The sequence below is a fragment of the Hipposideros armiger genome, unplaced genomic scaffold (assembly GCF_001890085.2).
Source record: "Hipposideros armiger isolate ML-2016 unplaced genomic scaffold, ASM189008v1 scaffold_1636, whole genome shotgun sequence".
NCBI lineage: Eukaryota > Metazoa > Chordata > Mammalia > Chiroptera > Hipposideridae > Hipposideros > Hipposideros armiger.
In genome coordinates, this window is record NW_017732986.1 from 24988 (window position 1) to 36397 (window position 11410).

At 34.0% G+C, this 11410-nt stretch overlaps 1 protein-coding gene across 1 annotated transcript in view; it reads left to right on the plus strand.

The window, feature by feature from the left end:
- Positions 1–4510: 4510 nt before the first annotated feature.
- The window catches only part of LOC109377930 (kelch-like protein 1), a gene marked incomplete at both ends in the record, with an annotated part of 119501 nt that continues 112601 nt past the window's right edge, over positions 4511–11410 (plus strand). Inside the window, one exon of the mRNA XM_019634400.1 lies at positions 4511–4723. Coding sequence (XP_019489945.1) covers positions 4511–4723 — 213 coding nt within the window. The remainder of the gene's footprint in view (positions 4724–11410) is intronic.

Here is an 11410-nt window from a genome sequence, read left to right on the forward strand (position 1 = left end):
GACCCCTTTTTTACTCTCCCTGATACTCCTTTGGGTCATGAGAAACCTAATATTTCTTAAAGGCATCATTCTATAAAATACATTATCATCTAAAATATTGGGAATAATTGCCATACTTTCTTAGGTGTATGTGACAGTTTTTAACATAGTTATTTTTAAAATTTCCCATATGCTTTTTATTAGTTTCTTAGGGTTGCCATAACAATATACCAAAAACTGGGTAGCTTAAAACAACAGAAATTTATTCTTTTACAGTTCTAGAGGCTACAAGTCTAATCAAGATATGAGCAGGGCCAGGCTCTCGTTGAAGGTTCCAGGGAAGAATTCTTCCTTGCCTTTTCCACCTTCCACGGGTTCCTGGAAATCTTCAGTATTCTTTAGCTTGTGGCAGCATGACTCTTATCTTTGCCTCGCCACCTTCGCATCGTCTTCTCCCCTTTGTGTCACCTCTGTTTTCATGGTGTTCTCCTCACTGTATGTCTGTCTCTTCAGGTCTCTTTCTAATAAGCACACCAGTCATTGGATTGGAGCTCACTCAAATCTAGTGTGACCTGATCTTAACTAATTATATCTGCAACGACCCTTTTCCAAATAAGATCACATTCTGAGGTTCCAAGTGGATGTGAAGTGTTGGGAGCTGCTCTTCAGAAGTTAAGAGGTGCACGTTTCAGTCTTGCTCCTGACAATAGTAGAATTATGCATATATCAGGAACTCTCAGAACTTTGCTTGCAAAGGATGCTTAAAGAATTATAATTTTATAATTCTATGACTTTAGATTAAAACTGTACATTTTTCATACTTATATAATAAGCCTCAACCAGAGGATGTAGCTAATTTCCAGGTTCACCTTTCAGTGTTTCATTTATTTGATGGTACGAACTTCCTAAGAATTCATCTTCCTAACTAATAACTTTTGAAATGGACAGTTAATAAGTTCCATAACCTATGTAGATTTGGAATCAAGCCAGAGATTCTGTGGTGGTCTTCCCAATCTAAAGCTTACAGCAGTGATTGAGAGTTTCCTCTAACTGAACACTGGTCCCAAAGTGCAAGATGGTGAGACATAGGTTTCAACTCAGTAACTTTCAGAGCACAGTTTCCTTGAGTTAACCAGAATAGTATACAATATATTTCTTTGGTAACAGCCATCAATTAAGGGAACACTATTCAAGTTTATCTTCAAGTTATTAAAACACTAATAAAATATTTTACTATAGTTTAATATCTATATTTTAAACTAAACCAATAACTAAAATGTGAAAATTGAAGGGGTACACTTATATTCTGCTTCACCTGATGTTGCCATTAATCATTAGCTAACATTTAAAATTATGTATAAAATGAATTTCTAATGAAATTTCAAATGAAACACTGTATTTTGATATATTACCAAAAATAAAATAAGGGAAAAACAATAATAGAATTAAGGGACAAAGGAAATGAATATTAGAAAATATGCTAATGTCAAATTCAGAAAATAGTTAAACAAAAATTATAAAATTCTGTCCATTTAGAATAAAACAAAACTATACATTTTTTATAGTTAAAAATTATTTTAAAGTATTATGAATTAGCAAAAGTAGATCATGTAATTTAGTCTTTATGTAATTAAGAAAGACTATTGTGTCTTATGTAGTGGCAACTTAAATTTGGTGCTAAAGTATTTCTTTATGATAAATATTTCAATCTACATGTAAAAGATATATGTATGCATATATTCCCATTTAATGGAGGGACTGTCAAAGTTTAAGAGTAAATTTATTCCATTATATGGTCTAAATTATCCTTTCAATATTATTTCCCACAATTTTTTTGTGCACTTATTCTCAATCTAGTTGATGTACCAAATATGGTACTTTATACCATGTTACCTGCTAATGTGCCTTTATTTATATGGTTTTCCCTAGTCAGAGTACCATATCTTTCTCTTTCCCAATTTCTAATTTACACTCCTACCTCATGTTCTAGGTCCATTTGAAAAACCTGCTTTTACCGATCTGAGGACAGTCGTTTTCTAGGCACTGCACAGTTTACAGGTGTCCCGTGTGTGGTAAGGATTTTTATGCTTACCACAAAAAAATCCATTTTTTCTCCTCGCTACAATTATCCAGGACTGTACACTAGACATTCAATCAATCTATGTAAAATAAATGATTGAATAACCTTAAAATACAGTTATTGTACAAAAGGTTAACAGGCAAAAACATTTCGATGTCTTTCATTACTTGATCTTCTCAGATAACTCAGAGTTAACTAATTTGCCCCAGAAGTGTAAGGAAACTAGTATGCACTGGTGTTTCTTCTTTAGTGAATAAAACATAGCACAAGTAACACAATTTCTGTAAGCTATATGACAAGAAAACATAGGAAACTATTAGACAGGCTATCATTAAAAGGAGACTTGATGGAGAAAAGAGCAAAGAGAATTTCAGAACTCCAAAATACATGAAGAAAAACAACCAACAACATAATATATGGGCAATGTGAGATCCAGTAATATCTGATACTAGCTCCTAATTTTCCAGTTTATTTATAGCAATGTTTACAAACAACATTGGTTCTTCCCAAAAGGTGTAGTATGGCTTACAAAGATACAAAATTATAAAAATATACTCTAAATTAGATTAAGAAATAAAACAATAAAAAAAGAGAAATGCAGCTATAGTGATATTAAATGAAGATATTATCAGAGCTGTCTGAAAAATCAATCAAACTATAAAAGGCTATGATATAGCCTTCCTATCGGTGAGATTTCAGTTTGACTCTAACTTTTCTAGTGGCCACATAAAAAGATAAATCTGATGAATTTCATAATTTACAGTGCCCATGATGAAAGTGAACCTATTGACTCAGAAGAAGTGCAATTATTCCTGCTACTAAAACCTGAAAGAAATTTCTCCCAGGGGTCACCATAAAAAAGACACTCTAAAATATAATGAAATATGCCTTGAACAACATATTCACAATAGACACCACTAAGAGTTTCACGGGGCTGCTTTTTAATGGTATCCCTTGCTATGTACTGATGGTCTAACTAAACAATATTGTATGTAGTGAAATAGAAGCATAGATTTTTAAATAGCTGGAAAAATAGATGAACAAAACATCTTTCAAAGATTGTTTGTAAACATCTTTACCTTACTGTAGCTCTTTAGAGAAATTGGGTAGCACTAAATCTCAGGACACTCAGTTCATTCAGTCAACAGGTATTGGACACCTATGATTTGCACAGCACTGTTATTAGTCACAGAGAAGATACCGGAGACAAAGCTATGCCCAGGAAATGAGCTATTCTTTGATGCCAATTAAATGTAACTAAATATGACAGATGACCTGAAAGAAAGTAAAAGCTGACATTCTCTTTTGAATAAAAGTCATGGTAAGCGATAGAACAAGTGAGGGAAGACATGTCGAATAGTATGGTGAATTGAAAGAAGAGTAGGTAACTTTTGCCCCTGGAATACAAATAAGGTAGGGAATGAAGTTCTATAGTCAGGAAGGGGTCAGTTCATGAAGAACAAGCCTGCTTAACCAAAAGATTTGAACCAAAGACAAGGGAGACAAAACAAAAGGAAACCAAGCAAAAACTTTAGCAGCGGTTCTCAACCTTCCTAATGCCACAACCCCTTAACACAGTTCCTCATGTTGTGGTGACCCCCAACCATAAAATGATTTTCGTGCTACTCTATAACTGTAATTTTGCTACTGTTATGAATCATAATGTAAATATCTTTTGTTTTCCGATGGTCTTAGGAGACCCCTGTGAAAGGGTTTTTCGACCCCCAAAGGGGTTGCGACACACAGGTTGAGAACCGCTGCTCTAGAGGCATGCCATGAGCACATTTATGTTTTAGAAATACTGTGTCCGCATTATTAGAGAGGGTACAACAGAGAAGTTAAAGGTAGAGTGAAGCAGGGAAATTAAAAGGTTAAGGCAGCAATCTGGAGGAAATTCACGGGAATCTGAATTAAGTCAGAGAAATTGTCATGAGAGGAGGGGGGTATAGGAGACAATAAAAGGGTGGAACATGTAGACTATGGTGACTTCTATGGACAATCTGTCCTGTTTTTTCTCTTCTGAATAAACAATGATGCCTCTTAAGTTATTCCTCTCTGTATTTTCCCCCCACTTTCTGATTCATGTGAATATTGTCAAGCTTAAAAAAAAAATGTAAAATGCTTCCCTTTTCATATTCACCAAATCTTATATAGCAGTACACTTGAAACTTGAACATTTAATCACTTAGTACATTCTGCCTGCATAACAAAGCTCAACATCATAATCCCCCAGTTATTACAAGATCCGTGCTGCCTCGGTTACATTTACACTTCAATTACAATTACAATGCTTTCATCTTAACAGCTTCTAGTTTCTGAAGGATTAAGTTTGAAGGATTATGTTATAATGAGAACAAAGGTTATTGACTACTTTCTCATTTCTTTCTGAAATGCTTTGCTAACTAAATAAAAGTGGAGCCAAATTTATGTCAAGGTGTTTTCTCCTTGCAGGAAAACATAATGGAAGTTATGAGAAATCAAGAGTTTTTACTGCTTCCAGCCGAAGAGCTCCATAAACTCCTGGCCAGTGATGATGTAAATGTTCCTGATGAAGAAACGATCTTTCATGCATTAATGATGTGGGTCAAGTATGACACGCAGCGGAGATGCAATGACTTAAGTATGCTTCTCGCCTTCATAAGACTGCCACTGCTTCCACCACAGGTAATTGCATGTGATGGTGTTTTAATACCTAAAATGTACTGAAAATCCTATATTAAAAGTAACTTCAAAAGGTAAAATAATAATAATAACTTTAAAAAATGAGAACCATAAACCATTTGTTAAAATAGTAATGTCCAATTAATATGTATATATGTTATATGTGAACACACACACACTTGAGCACACACACACTTAAAGGCAGAGGGTCCAACCATTTTCCAAACTAAGTTTTATTTATAAAAAATGAACATCAAAGCCCATTTATTATTATTTATTCACATTTTTGTTTTTAGTTTTAATCATATACTTTTTTTAAGTTAAATTTGATGGTGGAAAATGATGGGTGATGGGTCATTTGTCTGAAACCCATTTCTGCCATGTTCATATGACATGAGAATGTCAATTTCTTTGATGTTCAATTTCTTCATGTATATCATAAAATTGTACTACTACAACCACACCAAAGTTTGTGAGGAACAAATTAGATAATATATGTAAAGTACCTAATCTCAATTCAGTATCTGGAAGATTTTTTAAAGGTTGCAGTTATTAATTTCCTGCTTTCCTATTTTAAAGGTTGACATCTATCTATCCATCTATCCTTCTATCTATCATCTATCTATCTATCATCTATCATCATCATCACTCTCTTATTACATACCTGTGGCATTTTTAAGGTTCAATGCATGGAATTTCAAACACCAAGTAGATGGATAAGACATATTATTGAATGGTACAGAGTTATGAAATAACAGCATTTAAGCAACTGAAATTATGGAATCCTTGATGATTGGCACTAAAGAGAATCCAGACACCAGGTGAACCAACTGCCTCATTTTATTGATGAGTTATGTGGGACACAGTTTAATTGATAAAATTACCAAAATTCCTTCAGCTTGTAAGAAGAAGGGTACTATTGTTTCCCCACTTTGGAATCTTATGTTTTAACTAATTTGTAATTTAACAAAATTACCTGTGCATTGTTAACCTGGAGTCACTGGCTTCTTAGGCTATCCAAAAATAGCTTGAAGGTAGCTCTCACCTCTGAAATGATAAAGTTGTGTAAGCATAAGGTTTGTATATGAGATATGGGGGGCCTATAACATCTACCTGGTTCTTCTTTTGGATCCAAACCACCATAAACACTTTTACTAATCCATATGTTACTAAAAATGTATAATAGGGAATTTGGACATCAGGAAAGAAGGGCAGATGAGTATGATGTATTAAAAAGAAGTAAGAGGTATGGTCATATATTAAGATTGGAAAGTTAAAAAAAACAAAAGAAAGGCAAAAACACCACTATGCCCAAATTGGGAAAACAAATGAAGCTTTATAAATAAGATAATTGTGTTTCATTTAGCTGCTGAAATGAATACAGGAGTAAAAGCGGGGAGGAAGAATTTATGAGAGGACTGCTTAAACAAATACATAAGCGTATCTTAATACTAGGCTCTTAAAAAGAAAGGGAAACATGTATTAAAGTGACTGAAAAAAAAATGTGAAGCCAAGCAATGGATTTTTCTGAATCTTCTACCCTAGGTTCCGATGTCAAATACTTCAGAGCCTGGGGATTCTCTCTCAGGATAGAAATGGCCGATGATAACTTTTAGCCAACAATAGGTAGATAGACATTAGTCAGTGATAGATGTTGTGGCAATTGGTCCCTTTGATGCTGCCCACCATTTCAATTGGGGAGCTTGGAGTTGAAATCGAGCTCAAAATATCATCCTAAGTGATAGGACACATGCGACAGAAGGCCAAGAATGCGCCTAGAGACCCATCTTTTCATGATATGCCTTTCTGTCATACCCTCACTCTTCTGTCATCAAAAATGAAAGATACTTCTACCTGTCCATCTCCTGTAAGCCATACATCAGAACAGACACACATATTGATTGGCTTATTTGTACGTAAGGCTACAAGTTACACATGGCGTTTTTGTCCTTATTGGTTTAGCTGCATTACCTTGCTTAGTGGAACACTGTTTATTAACTTTAGAAAATGTTATTTTAGTTTGCTGTAACTCACTAGTAAAAAGCTTCTAAGTTAACTCATACAATATCCAATAAACATAAACATAGCATATATTTATTCTACATCCCTTCTCTCTCAAATTGGGAGCATTACAAACATAATTTTATATGTACTTTCAAACAAATGTGCAGGAAGAAAGAGTAAAATGTTGTTGTTGTTGTTGTTTTTCATAAACTGTCTGATATAGGAGGGGCTATTACTTTCATAATAAATATTAAATAATTACTGCATTATAAGAATTTTCCATACAATAATTCTAATCTTAAAAACACAGCTACAAGGCCGGGGTTATTAATTATGTTGTAGAGAAGGAAAAACAGATTTAAAGAGGTTAAGTAACTGTTTCAAAGATCATGGAGCTAGTGGAAAATGCAGTTTTCTTGCAAATCTGGGCTTGCCAGGTATGAACAGTCACAGAGGTATTTCTGCTGTGAGTGTACTTATCTGCTTGCTCTCTAAACTGGAAGATCATAAAAATGTCCTGAACACAGCAATTTTGAAGGTTCCCATAAAAATACTGGGAAAGGAAGAAGAGCAGGAGAGTAGGAACTAATATGCATTTCTTTCTTTCTGTAGTTACAAAACATATACAACATTTTATCTCACTTAATTTATATAATATCTTTCTATACTATTATTATCAATTGACAAATGAGGTAATTGAGAATCAGCACAATAAGCATCTTTCTATTTTTTACTCTGATTTTACTCTGGTTATATCTGATACTAATGTGGGTGTATTTCCACTGAGGGCAAATAAGTGCAGTTCTTATTTCCAGGGTTGGCTTCATATTTACGTCAATGGTTACCCAGAATCTAGGATTTAACAAAGTTTTATAAAATCTAGGATTTTCCAACTTTTTACACAAATTTCCAAAGCCGCTAAGCATGTTAAGGTCCTTAAGAAAAAGTCTTTATGATCAGGAAACACTTTCTCCTTGATCCTGGAAACATTCAATATAGCTTTTGTTCTTAATTCTTACAGTGCTTAATGTATTGGTCTTTAAAAACTTTTAAGTGATTTGTGGGTGTATACTATATGTGTGTGTAACTATATATTATAATTCATAATTATATAATATTTAATTGTTATGTAACAAAACACAGTATTCTATTTTGAAATACTGACAATATTTAAAGGAGGAAGAATCTAAATTTTTCTAGTGAGGTAAGGGGTTACTTTCAAAAGGAAATAGTATTTGGACTGTTAAGGAAACCAGAGAAGAATTTGGCTTTTGTTTTTCTAAGATAATTTCTATAGATGTAAAGATAGCTTATAGGTGAGTGAGAAAACAATATTTAGAAGATCAGTTGTGAGTAGCTTATAATATTGTTAAGAAAACACAAGAATGAAATGACCAAGGCAAGGGTAGAAAAGAGAAAGATGATTTAGAACTGTTTAAAACCAAAGTATTATATATGGAAAGAGAAAATACATGCTTTCAGGATAATGGTAAACTAAATAACTTGTAAATAATTTTACTGCTATGAGCTTCTATGTTTCTATTTAGCAAATGCATGGAGATTTTTCTCCAGTATAAAAAAATAAAAATAAAAAATAAAAAAGTAAAAATAAAGACAATGGCAGAGACTCCAACAGCAAAGAAAACATGTTAAAAGATTGATTAGAGACACAGAATAAATTTAGATTATAGTAATAGTCTTCTCTTATCATGAAGTAATTGACCAACTTGACTTAGGCAGATTTTAGTTCAATCATTTCTCACAATCTATAATACATCCTCATATTTTTTATTACTAGGCACATTATATGTATCTGTGTTTAATTTTCTCTTAAGTTCACAAGAGAAAAATCTATTCTGAACACTTCTTATTGTTTACAAATAAACACATGCTTTTATGAAGTATAAATTATGGTAATCTGGTATGGAAAATATAATGAAGATGTAAATTTTGATACTGAATGTGGATTTTAAGTGACATCAGTGGTAGAGAAAATGAGCTTCAGAAGAGAAGAAGATATACCAAAGGATTCAGAAGCAATGATGTCTTTTTTATTTTCTATTAAAATGTAATAGCTAACATCAAAATGAATTCAACTTATTTTGCTATAGAAAGGACCAGAGGAAAAAGCAAAATGAAAGCAATACATAATTGAGATATAGCGTATGAAATGGTGAATGACTTCTATTATCTTTTTAAATAAGTCAGGAATAGAATTTTGCATAAGAGTTTCCATGTTTTTCTTGAATACCCAGATGTTTAAATTTTCAACAAAATATGTGGTGAACACACAGCGCAATATATAGATTATGTATTATAGAAATGTACATTTGAAACCTATATAATTTTAATAACCAATGACACCCCAATAAATGTAATAATTTTTTTAAGAAATTGGAAAAATGATGTAAATTTCATTTTTGAGAGTAATTATGAATGTACAGGCATGCCTCAGAGATATTGTGAGTTCAGCTTCAGACTACTATAATAAAGGGACTATCACAATTAAGTGAGTCACACTAAATTTTTGGTTCTCTGGTACATGTAAAAGTTATATATATGCGATACTGTAGCCTATTAATGTGCAATAGTATTATATCTAAAAAAGGAATTCATATACCTTAATTTTAAAGTGCTTTATTTCTAAACAATGCTAACTGTCATCTGAGCCTTCAGGAAGTCATAATCTTTTTCCTGTTTGTGGGTCTTGCCTTGATTTTGATGGCTGCTGACTGATCAGAGTGGTGGTTGATGAAGACTGTGGTGGCTATGGCAATTTTAAAAAATGAGATAATAATAAAGTTTTCTGCATCAATTGACTCTTCCTTTCATGAATGTTTTCCTGTAACATGCGATCCTGTTTGATTTCATTTTACCCACAGTAGAACTTCTTTCAGAATTGGAGTCAATCCTCCCAAACCATGCTGCTGCTTTATTAACTAAGTTTATGTAACATTCTAAATCCTATTTTGTAATTTCAGCAGTCTTCATAGCATCTTCACTAGGAGTTGATTCCATCTCAAGAAACTACTTTTTTGCTAATCTGTAAGAAGGAACTCCTCATCCATGAAAAGTAGATTGCAGCAAGTCAGACACATCTTCAGGCTCCACTTCTAATTCTATTTCTCTAGACATTTCCACCATGTCTGCAATTACTTTCTCCACTGAAGCCTAGAAGCCCCTCAAAGTTATCCAGGAGAATTGGAATCAACTAATTCCAAACTCCTGATAATCTGATATTTTGACCTCTTCCCATGAACCATGAATGTTCTTAATAGCACGGTGAATCCTTTCCAGAAGGTTTTCAATTTACTTTCCCCAGATCCATCAGATGAATCACTATCTATGTCAGCTATAACCTTACAAAATGTATTGTTTACATAAAAAATTATTCTGATCCATGGGTTAAAGAATGGATGTTGTGATAGCAGGCATGAAAAAAAGCATTAATCTTATTGTACATCTCCATCAGAGCTCTTGGGTGACCAGGTGTATTGTCGATGAGCAGGGATATTTAGAAAGGTATATATCTTTTTTTCTGAGTGTAGGACTCAATAACAGTCTTAAATATTCAGAAACCATGCTGCAAACAGATGTGCTGTCATCTGGGTTCTGTTCCATTTATAGAGCAGAGTAGATTTAGCATAACTCTTAGGACCCTAGGATTTTCAGAACACCAAATAAGCATTGGCTTCAACTTAAAGTCACCAGCTGCATTAGTCCCTAATAAGAGAGTCAGCCTGTCCTTTGAAACTTTGAAACCAGGCGTTGACTTCTTCTCTGTAGCTATCAGTTCTAGATGACATCTTCTTCCATTATAAGGCTGTTTCACCAACACTGAAAATCTGTTGTTTAGTGTAGCCACTTTCATGAATTATGTTAGCTTCTACATAAGCACTTGATGCTTCACCCTGTGTTTTTATGTTATGAAAACAGCTTCTTTCCTAAAACCTTATGAACCAACCTCTCCTAGCTGCAAACTTTACTTCTGTGGCTTCCTCACCTCTCTCAGCCTTCATAGACTGGAATAGAGTTAAGGCCTTCACTGGTTTAGGCTTTGGTTTAAGGGAATGTCGTGGCTGGTTTGATCCTCTATCCAAATCACTAAAACTTTCCTTATGTCATCAATAAAGTTTTTTGGCTTTCACATCACTTGTGTGTTCACTGGAGTAGCATATTTAATGTCCTTCAAGTACTCTTCCTTTGCATTCATAACTTGGCTAACTGTTTGGCGTAAAAGGCCTCATTTTCAGCCCATCTCAGCTTTAGCCATGCCTTCCTGACTAAGCTTATTCATTTCTAGCTTTTGATTTAAAATAGAGATGTGCAACTCTTTCTTCCACATTTAAATACTTAGAGGCCATCATAGGGTTATTAATTGGCCTAATTTCAATATTGTTTTGTCTCATGGAATAGGGAGGCTGGAGGAGAGCTAGAGAGATGAGGGAACAGCCAGTCAGCGGAGCAATCACAATACACATATTTATTGATTAAGTTCACCATCTAGTATGGGTGCTCATTGTGGCTCTTCAAAACAATTGTAATAGGGCCGGCCGAGTGGCGCGATGGTTAAGAACTGGCTTGGGACGCCAGAGGGGCCCGGTTCGGATCCCACATATGAGGGCCAGTGACACTGCCCTCCACAGCTAAGATGCTGAACGACAGCTCAACCTGGAGCTGGGCTGC